The sequence below is a fragment of the Vipera ursinii genome (assembly GCF_947247035.1).
Source record: "Vipera ursinii genome assembly, chromosome: 6".
NCBI lineage: Eukaryota > Metazoa > Chordata > Lepidosauria > Squamata > Viperidae > Vipera > Vipera ursinii.
Genome location: NC_139515.1, coordinates 46443816 through 46459597, shown reverse-complemented (window position 1 = coordinate 46459597; position 15782 = coordinate 46443816). Strand labels below are relative to the sequence as shown.

The 15782-nt window shown below is 45.8% G+C and overlaps 1 protein-coding gene across 6 annotated transcripts in view; it reads left to right on the top strand.

Moving 5' to 3' along the window:
• Window positions 1-10590: 10590 nt before the first annotated feature.
• KCNC2 (potassium voltage-gated channel subfamily C member 2) overlaps window positions 10591-15782 on the top strand; it is a gene marked incomplete at both ends in the record, with an annotated part of 49988 nt that continues 44796 nt past the window's right edge. For all 6 annotated transcript variants that reach the window (XM_083365814.1, XM_083365818.1, XM_083365816.1 and 3 more), the window contains one exon: window positions 10591-11328. In XM_083365814.1, the coding sequence (XP_083221940.1) occupies window positions 10591-11328 (738 nt within the window). The remainder of the gene's footprint in view (window positions 11329-15782) is intronic.

Below are 15782 nucleotides of genomic sequence, written 5' to 3'. Positions count from 1 at the left end.
TGCTGGGCTCTTGCCGGTAGCCACGCATGGTGTTGTGTGTTGGGCTAGTAAAAATTTGGCCAGTCTGTGGTGCCAGTCCCCGCTGATGATGCGCCGGAGTGCGTCTTTGGTCGTCCTTACCATCCGTTCGGCCTGCCCGTTGGTAGATGGATGGAAAGGCGCGGAGGTGGCGTGCCTAATCCAGTTCGCCTTCAAGAACGCCTGGAAGTCAGCAGCAGTAAACTGAGGCCCATTATCAGACACAATTACGTCGGGGAGGCCGTGTGTGGCAAAGAGAGCTCTGAGCACCTGGATTGTCCTCCCCGAGGTCATGTTGGGGACAGGGACTACCTCTAACCACTTGGAGTGACTGTCCACTACTACTAAAAATAGTTGACCCTGGAATGGCCCCGCATAGTCAATGTGAATGCGGGACCATGGCGTGTGTGTGGCCTCCCACCAGTGTACTGGTGCATGTGGCACTTCTGGCCTGGATCTCTGGCATGTATAACAGGCCTTGACCCGATCCTCAACCTCCTTGTCCAACCCGGGCCACCAGAGGTAGCTCCTAGCCAGTGCCTTCATCCTGACCACCCCCGGGTGCCCTTCGTGTAAGGAGTCCAATACCCTGGCACGTAATGCGGGTGGAATGATGACCCTGCTACCCCAAAGGAGGCACCCTTTGTGTGTGGAGATTTCATCGCGTCTAATGAAATAGGCCTGAAACTCTGGTCCCGGGGATTTGTCCTGCCACCCTGTGCAAACCCATGAGTGCACCCTGCCCATGATGTTGTCTGTGGCTGTGTGGCTGGCAATGTCCTTGGCAAGAACTGGGCACTCGGGTAGTTCCTGCAGGGCTAGGATCTGTGTGGCTGGTGCTGGGTCTGGGTAGTGTGTGTCTAGGGGGAGCCTACTTAGACCGTCTGCGTGGCCCATCTCCTTCCCTGGCTTGTGTACCAGCTTGCAATTGTATGCTGCAAGGAAGATGGACCACCGGAGCATCCTGGGGGACAGAATCTGGGGGGTTTGCCTGTCTGTGGTGAACAGGCCCAGGAGTGGTTTGTGGTCCGTGAAGACAGTGAACTCCCTGCCATATAAGTAATCATGGAATTTCTTGATTCCTGCCACGATTGCCAGGGCTTCTTTGTCTATTTGGGCGTAGTTTCTTTCTGCTCCAGACAGTGTCCTAGAATAGTATGCTATGGGGACTTGTGCTCCGTTGGGCTCAAGGTGGCTTAGGACAGCGCCCACACCATAAGGGGATGCATCGCAGGCGATACAAATGGGCTTGGACTCAATGAAATGGGTTACTGTGGACTTGTCCGACAGCAATGCCTTCAGGGCCTTGAAGCTCTGATCATGGGTGGCCGTCCAGGCCCATGTTGCCTGTTTGTCTAGCAGCCTGTGGAGCGGTTCAGCGATGGCTGCCTTGTGTGGGAGGAATGTATGGTAGAAATTCAGCAGACCCAGGAATGCCTGAAGCTCTGCTTTGTTCTTGGGTGTGGGTGCTAGTTTGATGGCCCTCACCTTGGATTCTGTGGGGTGGATTCCCCTGGCATCTACTCTGAACCCCAAAAATTCTGTGGAAGGAACGCCTATGCTGCATTTTTCCTTTTTGAGTTTGAGGCCAGCTGTGTGCAGCCTTGCCAGCACTTCCCTAAGCCTCCCTGCCAGTTCCTCTGCTGATGCTCCTGCGATCAGGATGTCATCAAAATAGGGGCAGACTCCTGGAATGCCCTTGAGTGTCTTTTCCATAACCTCCTGGAAAATGCCGGGAGCAACACTGACTCCAAACTGCAGCCTGTTCACCCGGAACGCCCCCCTATGAGTTACTATGGTTTGGATGTCAGTTTCCCTAGTGACCATGAGTTGCTGGTACGCCTGTGCAATATCGAGCCTTGCAAAAATGGCGCCGCCTTGGAGGGAAGCGAGAACGTGGCTGACCGGGGGAACCGGGTAAGCGTGCGGGTTTAGGGCGCGGTTCACCGAGCACTTATAGTCGGCGCAGATCCTTATTTCCCCGTTGGATTTGAGGGGGGTCACGATGGGGGTTTCCCACTCCCCTCCATCTACAGGCTCTAAGATTCCCTGGGCCACCAACTTGTCTAGTTCGCGCTCGATTTTGTGTTTGAGCGCAAACGGGACTCGCCGCGGCCGGACCCTAATGGGGGAGACGTTCGAGTTAAGCTTGAACGATATGGGGGCCCCGGTGTACTTGCCTAATGACCCATCGAAGACGTCGGCGAACTCCCGGCAAACGGCCTCAACGGAGTCCCCCTGGATCCGATGGATCCCAGATACTGAGATTCCCAGGGCCTCAAACCAGTCCAGCCCGACCAGGCTGGCTCTGCGGCCCTCTACCACTACAATGTCCAGGTGCCCTTCGCGACCCTTAAACCCCACTGAAATGGTGGCCTCCCCCTTCACCTTGACCGGCGAATTCTGAAAATCGGTCAGGGTTAATTTAGTAGGCCGTAATTTAATCCGTTGCTTGCTCCGGCTAATTATGTGGTTAAGGGTCTCGTCCGAAATAATCAAGACCGCTGATCCGGAGTCAAGCTCCATGCTGCAAGGGACACCTTGCAAACGGATTGTTAATCTAATTTTGGGTTTGAGCAGCCGGCGGCTACCCGTGTGGTTAATGGCCAGCCGGCTCTCGACATAGCCAATTTTTGTTTTGGTGGGGGCCCCAGTACCTTCAAACGGCGGTTCCTCTGGCTGCAGCTCGTGGATCTCCTCTTGGGGGCGGCGGCTACGGCAGACGGCGGCTATGTGGCCTGTTTTCTTGCAGGCCCGGCACGTGGCGGACCAGAACTTGCAGAGGCTGCGCATGTGGTTCCCACCACACCCTGCGCACCTCTGGGGAACGGCAGTGTTGCTGGGAGGCCTGGGCCTGTCTGGGCGTCTGGCTCGCTGGTCGGGGGTCGACTTCCGCTGGAGGAGGTCGATGCTCAGGTCGTCCTCCTCTGTGGCCCCTTGCCAGTGGACGCTGGTTGCCTGGTTGCCGGGCCGGGTTCCCTGGCAGGCTTGGATGGCCCCGCAGGCCGCTTCGTGGGCTAGGATGGCGTCCTCGGCTTCCTGGAGAGAGACCTCCTCTCTTTCGAACAGGCGCTCCTGCAACCGCCTGTCGCGTAGGCCGCAAATCAGCCGGTCCAGTAGTCGCTCCTCCAAATTTGTGAACCTGCAAGTGACGGCAGCTTCCCGTAGGGTGGCGAGGAAGTTGGCGCCGGTCTCGTCGGGGCGCTGGTCCCTTTTCTCAAATTGTGACCGTGCGGCCACCTTGGAGCGCCGGGGCCTGAAATGTGCGTTGAGCCTGGCCACGAGGTCTCGGTACGCGACGGTGTTGATGGCCTCCTGGGGGAACAGGTTCGCGGCGACTTCCAGCAGCGCTGGTCCCCCAAGGCAGAGCAGGTCGGCTGCCTTTGCACCGTCCTCCGATATCTGATTGAACTGCATGTACAGTTCAACGTGAGCCAGGTAACGGGTCCAGGTTTTGGGGCGGCGGGTCTCGAATTCGCGGGGTTGTCTGGCTCTAGCCATGGCGGCAGTTGGTCATGGATGTGGCGCTTGGCGTTGCCGGTTCGGCTGGCGGTCGTGGGGGGAAGAAGGAAAAATGCCTTTCCCTTCAGCTCGCGGAGCGTTTCCCCAGTGACTTCAGCTCTTGGTCGGCAGCAATCCCATCCTCGTCGCCACTATTGTGTAGTGGGTCCGACGCAAGAGAGATGCCAGCCGGTGTGTGAGTTCAGCTCTTTATTGGAAGGGGAAGTGAACTGAGGAATGAGGGCTACCTGGCCTCCTTATATACCTGGCCAGGTAAGCTAACAGCCAATGGGGTTGGCCCTAGGTTTCCCGCCGAAACTGTCCAGGCCAACGCCCCCTGAGGGCTATTGCTATGCAGATGCCTGCATACATAACAATACGTATGGACTAAAAGGGGACAAGGATATTGGCCCCGCCTGTTGTGCCCCATATGTGTCTGTTCCTATCCCTCTGCACGATAACTTGTTGTGCTGCATGGCAAAACCTGAAAGGGTTTGAATGATCTCAGACAATGAAAAAGTACGATTCATATGACATAAAGGGTTTTATTTTTCAACTGAACATAAGTAGAATTTATTTATTCAATTTTAGGTCACTACCACCAGTCAGCTATCAGTAGGTTATAATTTGTAATTTGTAATAAAAACACCCAGAGTACATCATAGTAAACAGTGGAAAGCTAAAAATGACAAATAACACCAAAAATATAAGTTCTTGCAAGAATAAGCCAAAATGAGAAGTAAATAATTAAATGGTCACATTCAGATATCAAAAGTCTTCTTGAACAAGTTATATTGTCAACTCTACAATGAAGCCATTTCATGTGGGGGAGAAGGTTTACTTTTCCACTAAATATCTAGATTAAAATTACTGAGTAAAAAATTGGGATCCAAGTTCCTTGGTCCTTTTCCCATAGTCAAAATTATAAATCCTATCACAGTTCAGTTGCAATTCCCACATCTATTAGGGAAAGTTCACTCTGTTTTCTGTTGTGGTTTGTTAAAACCAGTGACCTTGTGGCCAATTCCCCCCCCCCAAAATGCCTGGTCCCATTCTGGTAGAGGGAGAAACTCATTATGAGGTAAAACGCATTCTTGACTCCAGATTGTATAAGAGCAAATTACAATATCTGGTCCAGTGGAAGGGGTACCTTTTATCTGAGGCTACCTGGGTGAAATGTTCTGCTGCAAAAGTAGACAGATTGATTCAGAGGTTTTATGATAAATATCACATAAAACCAGGGAGGATTCTTAACTTGCAGTTTGTTTCATTTGCAGGACTTGCTTTCTTCCTAGGGGGTTCGACTGTCAACTTTACAATGAACGTGGCTGCAGCCATTTTGCTCATTCTAGGTTGCCACAGAAATGGGAGGAGGTGCAGAGGATTTTTACTAATCTAAACATTTTACTGTCCCATTGGAACCAAGGTCATTTCTGTCAGTTAGATGGGTGTGTGTGAGAGCATTTGGTTAGAAAAACCGCCAAATTGTTCTATTGGGGAACATAGCTGATTGTATAGCATTGGGATGGGAAGTTCAACTTTGTAATATTATCTCTCTTTGAAGGGAATTTCCGACTTGGTTTCACTTTTGATGGTGCCGATACTATGTAACCAATAAACATGCTCTTTGAGGAAATCTCAAGCCTTGGTGCTTTGATTTGTTTGGTCTTGTCTATTGGAACCTTGACAATTATTTTAATTATTTCTTAAAACTTTATAAAGTAAAATCTTCATAGTTCCTACCTACATTGAGGAAATCCATGCCTAAATAGGCAGCAAATATAAATAAGGACCTAACGTGAATGGCCATATCCCTTTATATCTTGTTCACATTCTTATGTTTAGGTGTATCTCTGAACAATTAGAATTGTTCCACAAATGAAAATAAAGATGTTTAAGGTTTAAGGTTTTATTTAATTTGTATACCGCCCTTCTCCCTAGGGACTCAGGGCAGTTCACAGGGCATATATAATTACAATACAAAAGTTAAAATAAGATTAAACCAATGCCCAAATAAAAACAATAATACAATAATAAAAACAACAATTTTAAAAGCCCATATTCCCCCATCAGGCCAGACCAGCTAATTCGAATAAATGGGTCTTCAGGCCGCGACGGAAGGTTCGGAGGTCTGATGTCATCCGGAGCTCCACCGGCAGTTGATTCCATAGTGCCGGAGCGCCCACAGAGAAGGCCCTCCCCCTGGGGGCCACCAGTCGGCATTCCCTTACCGGAGGCACCCTGAGGAGGCCCTCTCTGTGGGAACGCACAGGGCGGAGGGGAGTTGACGCCGGCAGCAGGTGGTCCCTGAGGTAACCCGGACCCATGCCATGTAAGGACTTAAAGATCATAACCAAGACCTTGAACCTCACCTGGAAGACAACTGGTAACCAATGCAGCTCGCAGAGCAAAGGTGTAACATGGGAGTACCGGGAAACTCCCAAGACAACTCTCGCGGCCGCATTCTGTACCAGTTGGAGCCTCCGAGTGGTCTTCAAGGGAAGCCCCATGTAGAGAGCATTACAGTAGTCAAGGCGAGAGGTCACGAGTGCATGAGTGACCGTGCACAGGGTCCAGATAGGGCCGCAACTGGCGCACCAGGCGAACCTGGGCGAAAGCCCCCCTAGTCACGGCCACTATATGGTCTTCCAGGGTAAGCCGTGAATCTAGGAGGACTCCCAAGTTGCGAGCCCTATCCACGGGGGGTAAGAGCTCACCCCCCATAGAAAGAGATGGAACATTTTGAATGTCCCGGGATGCCGGAATGCACAGCCACTCAGTCTTGTCAGGGTTGAGTTGAAGTCTGTTCCTCCCCATCCAGACCCGGACCGCCTCCAGGCAACGGGACATCACAGTGAGGGCATCACTGGGGTGGTTTGGGGTCGAAAAGAAAAGTTGGGTATCATCGGCATATTGATGATACCCAACTCCAAAACCACGAATGATCTCACCCAGCGGTTTCATGTACATGTTGAACAGGAGAGGCGAGAGAACCGACCCCTGAGGAACTCCACAAACGAGAGACCTAGGGGCCGATCTCTGCCCCCCTGCCAACACCGACTGCGAGCGTCCCAGGAGATAGGAGGAGAACCACTGAAGAACTGTGCCTCCCACTCCCAATCCCCTGAGACGCCGCAGCAAGATACCATGGTCGATATATGTGTAGATATTCAGCCTCATATTTGACAATATTTAGGAAATTTAGTTATATAAGTTGTTATTGTATTGTAGTTAAAGAATTTCAGCACAGGCAAACATCTATTAGAAATTGTAGCCTTAAAAGTACATATTTGATAGGTTCTGTCTCCACAAAAACCATTGAAGTTCAAAATAAATAGAGTATAAGAATGTGCACAGAGTTGTCGGGCAGCCTACAAAATAATTCCATGTGCCACACATCAATTGCTTCACTGAGCTTGTGCTTTTTTATATGTAACATTTCTGTTCAGCAAAAACATGATGGATCAGAGGCCTTGGGAGAGATATGAGAAAGGGCAAGATGACACAACCCTTCTCACAGATACTGATAGTTACTGACATAATTCACAAGGATGCCTGAGAGCAAAAAATAGTTCAGCAATGCATTCTTGATGTTATCTTTCAAAGCAGGAGTGTGGATCAAATAGGTTTGATCTACCAATTTCCCAGATGATGTGAGTTTTGATTGTTTTAACTACAGCAGCAGAAATTAAGGAGGTCTTTGGCAGTGATGGATTTTGCATGGCAGCATTGTGACTTACATTCAGTGTTGGTATGTCAAATAATTTCCTGAACTCAAAATGCTCCATATTTCTTTTCCAAATGTTTGTTTTGCACTAGGCTTCTAGTTTAAAAACAATCACAAAAGAAAATCAGTGGACAATAAAGTGAATTATGAAGCTGAAAATACTAGGATAAGACATGTAACATTGGGAAATGCTTATTATGCTGGGGAAAAAGTTGTATATCATGCTTTGCCTTTTTATCCTCTTTTACTTACACTAATAAACATGTACATGTGTATCTCTGACTTAAATACACTTACTTTGTGTTAATAGAATTTCACATAAGTAGAAGCAGAGACTATTACAAATGTGTTTCATATTTCAATTTGTTTTCAGATGTGAAAAAGGTGCTAAGCAGATTCTTTTAAACTATCTTTCAATAATATTTGTCACTGAATTCTCTGTAGTAGGAGTCTCATGTATTATTAATTCTTCATGGATACCTGAGACTGGGGACTATTTGTGTTTTTAAAATATATTCTGTTTTTGATTTTCTGAGCATTAATAAGAGTGAAAGAAAAAACATAATATGCAAGAAAGAATTTAATAATAATTTTATAGTTGCAAATATAATTTTGAAATCCACCATTAATGAGATTTTTTTTAAAAGAAGATGATATAAAGAAAAGAAAATATTTTCCCAGGGCCTGACTGGTTAATCCAAAAACATCTCATAGTCACAGAATGTGTTTCTAATAAAATAAAATGAAGGAATGAACACACAAACACATATATACGGTAAATTTGATTTAAGCAATGCAAAGTTACCTGCATTGCAAATACATCCCTAGACTTTATTGGGTGCAGAGTTATTTGGGCCATTTCTCTCACTACATTATCCAGTGAAAATATACATTTCCTTTGATATCTTGGAGATATCAGTGATTACTTTGGAGATCAAACTGATTTTCAGTTGAGAGAGTATGTAAAAGATAGTAGTACATTTAAATATTTCATAGTTATCTTCAGAAAATTCTTGAGATTTTCAGTGATAAATGCCTATCAAATACAAAAAAGTCTAACTTTAGAATCTGAACGGGAAGCACACATCTCCGCCTGACCTCCTTCAGATTCCCTGAACCCTGCTCAAAAGAGAAAAATGATCATAAATGAATTGTACTCCTTTTTATGACTGCATCTTTCTCCAGATCCATTACTGAAAGATATTTTAAAATATATTTGTGTGATGGAGTGATTTCTCTCTTCATTTTCTGAAGGAAGTTGAAGCATTCATGTTTTTCTTCAATTCAAGGTACTTCTAAAAGATTCTCTAGAACTTTGGAACCATTACGTGCATGCTACTAAGTTTGAATTCCTAAGTATTTTGGTAGGTTGTGTTGATCCAAGATATTTATTCACAGGGATAGCTAGAATATTATAAATAAATTAGTTTGCATGATCAGCGGGATAGAGATGTCAAACCAGAAGCAGATACCTAAAGAAATATCGTCATCGTCGTCGTCGTCATCGTCATTATGTTTCCTTCAGTGTTAAGGTGGTTAGTCATTGCATCTTTGAAACCAATATGTATTCTGCCAAAGTGTTCAGGTTCTCTGTGTCATTCTCACCTGTAGCTGAGTGTCACTTTTGCTGCTCCTATCAGATCAAATTAGATCCTCCTGTTTTGGTGTAATCAGCATGTAAAGGGGAAAAAAGAGAGACGATGCTTTCTTTAGAGCATTTTTTGTATGTATTTAATGTTTGGAGGATTGTTTTTAATGATTCTGGCAATTATACTATCCAAAGAAAGAACAATTGCAAAAAGTCCCTGTCGCGAACAGTAATTGCGGGAGAGGGGTGCTGAAAGGACAGCTCCCTTCCTTTGCCGTCTCTTAAAAGGGGAAGCAAAGCGAGGAGCCGCGTTTCTGGTTCACCTTGGAGTCATAGCAGGGGCCAGCTGATGAGTCGCTTGATTAAAGCAGCAGTGAGTCCTTCCTTTGCTGGGAGTCCATTCTGTTGATACGCTTTCCATCCCCCATGTTTTTGTGATGATTTTTGTCTGGCTGATGCTAAAGCGTCTCATCTATTTTGCACAAGGACAGAAGATAGGTTTCCTAGCAGCAGGTGGGGGTTGCTTTTATTGCGTTCGGAGCTGGCAGTCAAGGGCGCTGGAACGGACACCTGAAGATGGACGGAAAAGCCGCACAAGGAGGAATTCTTCGTTTGATACGGACACACAAGAAGTCTGGAGGCAACTGAGAAAGGACAAAGAGCGGCTGGAACGTGAAGAAAAATCTTTCTCTCCGTCATTAAGGTATTCAGATGAATGTGAAAATAAGTGGGGGGGGGCAGAGGAGGAGCGACCATCATAGGATGTTTCTGTTAATCAATTGACAAATAAAATCTGGCGAAGATGTTGGCGATAGGAATCTGCTGCTGAGGTTACATCAAGATTGGTCCTGTTTAGGGTGTGCCCACAGATCGACTTGCTGGGGAGGGGCGTAAAGACTGTTTTTGTCACCAGTCCAGCTCCGGTGTCTTCTGGAGGTGTTTTTTTTAAAAGAAAAAAAATAGAAGATGGGCAGGTGGCACCTTTTAGTTTAGAGAACTTGAACTCAAGAATTCCAAAGACGAAATATGAGTAAGGTTGAGCAAGCTGACGGCTGCTAAAGGGAAATAGCCTTTTAGCTCTGACTGTATTGGAATGGGTGGGCGGGCGCACGTTTATAGGAAGAGTCCAGACCATCATTGGAACAGGAAAGAGAGAAGGAGACAGGGATGAGGGAAAGAAGCCACCTGATAATAAGCTAAATAAGGATGGTTTTGCAGGAGTGTGAGGACCCTGCGCTGGATTTTGCCCAGGACAATAGCTATTAGGAGTGCCAGGTTTGTTCCCGAGTCGTTGTAGAGCAACTTTATCGCTGCTGAGGTCCAATAACCTGCCTGCTACCCTCACTTTGGAAAGAACTTTGAAAGGGCAAATTAGGAGATGCGGTAAGGACAAGAGTGTGGAACGGAAAGATAAGGGAAAGGGGAAACGAAGATTCCAGAGTGGGACGATTTGTCTGATGTGCAGGACCGTGTGTACAAGCAGGAGCCGGCTTCCAAAGGATGTGTCTAGGTTGAAAGAGGGCTCCCAGTGCTATGATTCTGGGATTGTTCCTGGGTTGGGCCCTTCCTTTAAAAGATCCCTTCCCTTTCCCCATAGGACGCACTGGGAGAAGATTCCTTTCTCCTCCCGCACCCGCTGGATTCCTTGGCACTTAGTAGTCTATTGTCTTTCCACAGGCGGCCTTAGAATAAGCGCCTTGCACATTGCCTGTCTCTTCTTCTCCTTCTCGCCCGCAGTCATGTCTGAGCCACAGAAATGGGGAAGCTCGAGGATAACGAGAGGGTGATCCTCAATGTCGGGGGCACCAGGCACGAGACCTACCGGAGCACCCTGAAAACGCTGCCGGGCACCCGATTGGCTCTGCTCGCCTGCCAGTCCCAAGGCGACTCCCCTGGCGGCGGAGAGGAGCACCGTCAGCAGCCGCTTCTGCCCGCCGCGAACCCGCTGCCCAACCCTGGAGGCGGCGGCGGCGGCGGCGGCGGCCCCCTGGATACTGTGGGCGGGAGCGGCTGGAGTTCGCGCCCCAATGGCGGCGGTGTCCTACGTGGCGGGAGCGGCGCCTGCTGCGAATTCTTCTTCGACCGCCACCCGGGGGTCTTCGCCTACGTGCTCAACTACTACCGCACCGGGAAGTTGCACTGCCCCGCCGACGTGTGCGGGCCGCTCTTCGAGGAAGAGCTGGCTTTCTGGGGCATCGACGAGACCGACGTGGAGCCCTGCTGTTGGATGACCTACAGGCAGCATCGCGACGCTGAGGAGGCGCTGGACATCTTCGAGGCGCCCGACCTGATCACCGGCGAGCCGCCTGCCGACCCCGACGATGACGAGTTAGCCGCCAAGCGCTTGGGCATCGAGGACACGGGTGCTATGGGCGCCTCCTCGTCTTCCTCTGCTAACGGGTCCCCTCTTGACGGGAAGGGCGGCCGCTGGAAGAGGCTCCAACCGCGCATGTGGGCGCTCTTCGAGGACCCCTATTCTTCCCGCGCCGCCAGGGTAAGCCAGAAGAGCCGGGCAAGGAGGGACAGCGCACCTAGACAGAGAGTAGGAAGGGCTCCTAATCTCTGAAAGGCCCCTGCTAAACCATCCTATTTTGAACGTGTCTGTTCAAAAGAATCTCCTGAAGGAAGTAGAGTTCCAAGTTTTACTGTCTTTATTTTATATAGCAGGGCTTTTCAACCTTTTCACCCATTGTACCCCTTTTAGGATATGGCAACATCCGAGTACCACCAGTCGCTTAGCAAGGTGTCAAAAACTTGATGACTAAAAAAAAAAAAAGGAAAAAAGTGATGAAGTACAGGTAGTCCTCGACTTACAACAGTTCGCTTAGTGACTGTTTGAAGTTGCAATAGCACTGAAAAAAGTGCCCTCCAAGCCACAGCTGAACAAGACACCTGCCTGCCAGCCCGGCAGCACTCTTCCTTCTGTCCGAGGTTTTCATTGTTCTGAGCATTTCTGTTGAGGATTGGCAGTGGGGCAGGGGTGGGGGGGTGTTTGGTTTTTATTCCCCCACCCCTTTGCTGGGTGGCTGCAGCAGGTTTTGGTCACTTCACATGACCCTGGGACACTGTGACCGTCATAAATATTATGCACATTAAGCACATTGATTTGTGCTTCTTAGATTGTAAGCCGCCCTGAGTCTTCGGAGAAGGGCGGGATATAAATGCGATTTTAAAAAAAATATGAATCAGTTGCCAAGCATCTGAATGTAAAACACAAGACCCTGGAAATGCTGCAACATTCCAGCTGATTGGTGCTTCTTCTGGGCTCAGAAGCACCAGGATGAGCACCAAGCTCCAGCTGGAGCCTGGTGGTCATCCTGGCATTTCCACTGAGCCCTGACAGCCCCGAAGAAGCGCTGATCCTGGCACTTCCGCTGAGCCCTGACAGCCCTGCAGCTCCAGCTGTCTCTCGCTCAGGCTTGTGTGGTGCTGCCACTGGTTCAGCTCATTCCCCTCCCCCGCTACCACTTCTCTAGGATGGTCGCGTACCACTTGCCAGGTGCCAATGTGCCACAGGTGGTACCCGTATCACTGGTTGAAAAGCCTTGTTATATATCACTATCACAACCACCTTAAGAAGCAGTTTAGTGTAACCTTCCCCAATGTGGTTTCTGTCCATAATCTAGCCAGTTTGGGGAAGGTTGCCTTTCCCCCCCTCCCCCCATTTCACATAAGATCAATGCTTATAATGGTGATTGGATATATCTATGTATATATTCTATGTATATGCCTGCATATTAGGGCTTTCGTCCCCCCCCCCCAAGCGGCATTATTACAAAGTCACCTTAATTGCCCCCAACAATCTGGGTCCTCATTTTACCTACCTCCGAAGGATGGAAGGCTGAGTCAACCTTGAGCCTGGTGGGACGCGAACCTGCACTAATTGCAGGCAGCTGGTGTTACTTAAGGAGGCATTAGCCCACTGCTCCACCAAGGTTCAACAATATTATGAGAAAGAAAGAAGTATACTTTTTTAAAAAATGCATTTGAATCTCACTAAAAAGTACATGAAAATAATTGAATTACTTAGAAGTTTGATAACCCCAATCAGTGTTATGTGTTGATTGAAGTGGGATTGTGCCTAATTCAAAGTAGACTTTTGATTGGGAGTTGCTCAAAGTTGGTTGGAAGATGGGAAACTGTATAAATTTTTAAATAAATAAATACCATTCTTCTCTAAGTAACAATTTGCAGAAATCCTGGCTTATAACTTCTACCATTCAAAGATAAAAATATATGAAAATTACTAAACTGGGAAAGGTTGGTTGACATAGTTCTTGCTCCTCCATGATAAAAAGCTGAATTTCTTTATTCATCAGGAACTGTATTTTATAAATATGTTTTTATAATATACAGACATATCCTTACATTTCTAAGAAATATATCAAAAGATTTCTATGCAGTTTTCCTTATTGAACTTATCTTTGTTTTGGCCTTAGTTTAATTTCTAGATCCACAAAGATTCCTATATTAATATTAATCTTAAATGCATTTACTGGAGAATAAATAGTAAACTCAGAGGGATGTAGTTTTGAATAAGCAGATTTAAATTGCTATTTATATTGACATAAATATTTGTGAGAGCCAGTTTAATGTATGTTACAGCACTAACCTAGAGACCTGGAAACTCACGGGGGACCATGAGTTCTAGTCCCGCCTTAGGCACAAAACCAGTTAGGCAATCTTGGGCCAGTCTCAGTCCTTGGAAGCAGGAAAAGGCAAACCTCTTCAGAAAAACCTTGTAAAAATTGTATGTGTTTATTCAGACTTCTGCCAGATATCAACAATGACTTGTAGGCATCAAAAAAAAAAGTTCTATTGGATAAGCCCGTGATTCACAAAATGATTTGTAATATAATTTCTATTAAATGTAAAAGAAAGGAACATGTGATTACAGTATATTAGAATTTTAGAATTTCATTTTTTCCTGCTTTTGAATGTGACATTGACCTTAGACTTTTCAAAAAAATCTATATAGCTACAGTCATCTATATCAGATCTTCTTCACTTAATCTATATGATTAGTATTTTCTTTTCTAAAGCAATCACAAAGGAAGGGGATGAACATCTTGTATCCTATGAAATTCATTGACTAGTGCTACATTTGCCAAAGACAGATAATGCTATTATGTTCATGTGATTAGTTAGATTCACCTCAAACAGAGGTGATTTTAAATAGCAATCAAGCAGTACATTTCAACTGAATCTAAATAAAACAAATAATTAAGCTCCATACTTCATACCTATTATTTAATATATTAAGGTTTTTCTTTAAAAAACACACAATTGCAACTTACTATTTATAATGAATAGCAGAGTATTTTGGATCGGGGGTCTGAAGATCAACGTATGAAGGCAGTTGATCCTCATGGATTAACATTTTGAGTGTATGTGGGTGAAGACTGAGCAATTGCTATAGAAAAAAGGAGGATGGACTACTAATTTTAGACTTCCCCTGACTCATGCTCTTGCTTCATATTTATTAAAGATAGTTGCTTTCATTTTGTATCAAAAGTAGTTTCTGATGGTATCTTTTCTGTCCCAAACACTTTACTCTATGCCAGGAGTGTCGGTCCATGGGCTGGATGCGACATGGCGAAACCACACCCGTTCCATTGCCTACAATGGAAAAAACGTCACGATATGTTGCAACACGTCACATAATGTTGTGAGTTTGACACCCCTGCTCTATGCCATAGCTATAATTTGGAAGATTTTCTTTTAATTTATGGCATTCTTATGAAACTTTAATTTTGAAGATGTTCATGGCCAGTGTAATAAGGCAGAAATTAAAAAGCATAAGATTAAGCTAGCATTTTCAAAATAGATAATTCTAATTTTTTATAATAATTTCAGTTTGGCCAACTCAATAGACTTTTTTTTCTTTAGTCTATAGTATATGGTTATTTAGACTAAGATTTCATCAGAAAGAATTGTTTCAATTCCTTGATGATAGTGATTGCTCTTTTTTCCATATTTTGAAGCTAGACAAAATCATTTCTGAAATGTGAGATCCAAAGTTGTATGTAGCATTTTTAGTGGTCTCGTACTACAGATTTACACAACAACATTAGAATATTGATAATGTTACTTTCAAATTCTTTTCTCTAATAAACACAAAACTAAATTTGTCTTTCCATAGCAGTCATTTGTCACTGTCGTGCACTTTGTCACAGTTTGAAAAGATCCTTTAGGAACTTTTTCATTGTAACCATTGGCTGCCTCACTTTTCATCCCTTTTGTTAATTTATAGACTGAGTAACAGAGAGCAAAGGATTATCTATATCAAAAAGTTGCTTCATTTGATATTGTAGCCTTATCAGGTAACTTGCCCTTCTAAGTCCTGCTTCCAGGATCATCTCCAGATGCTTCTTGAAGGTTAAGGTACACTGTCTCCATGGCAAGTAATTTCTTTAATTCCTTGGTCCAGAAGCACTAACACAATGCTTCCATGTAAATGAAATTCATCCTAAAGGTCATTATCAACCCTCACAACTTCATTCAGGAATCATTTGAAGCCATGTCTAACTTTCTCACCTTTTGATGTTAGAGAAATGCAGCTGAGTGTCATTAGACACTTCCTTGATTCAGCTGAGTATAAGAAGAGTGCAACCATACTTGCAATATTCTGTTATTATAGCCACTCTCAAAAAAGTAGTCTTAGTCCAGGGGTGTCAAACTGCTGGCCCACGGGCCGGATGTGTCATGCTGAAACTGCGCCCAGCCCATTGCCAGCAATGGAAAAAAAAGTTGTGATACATTGCAACATGTCACATGACGTTGCAAGTTTGACACCCCTGTTTTAGTCTCTTGTGGAGTTGATTGTTGGTCTGTTCTTTTAGGTTGAGTAACCAAGTTGCATTCCCCCATCTCCAATTCCAGTAAAGTTATTGTATCAGGCAGGCCCAAGCTAATTCTGTTTTATATCTAGATTAGAATCCAGATAAA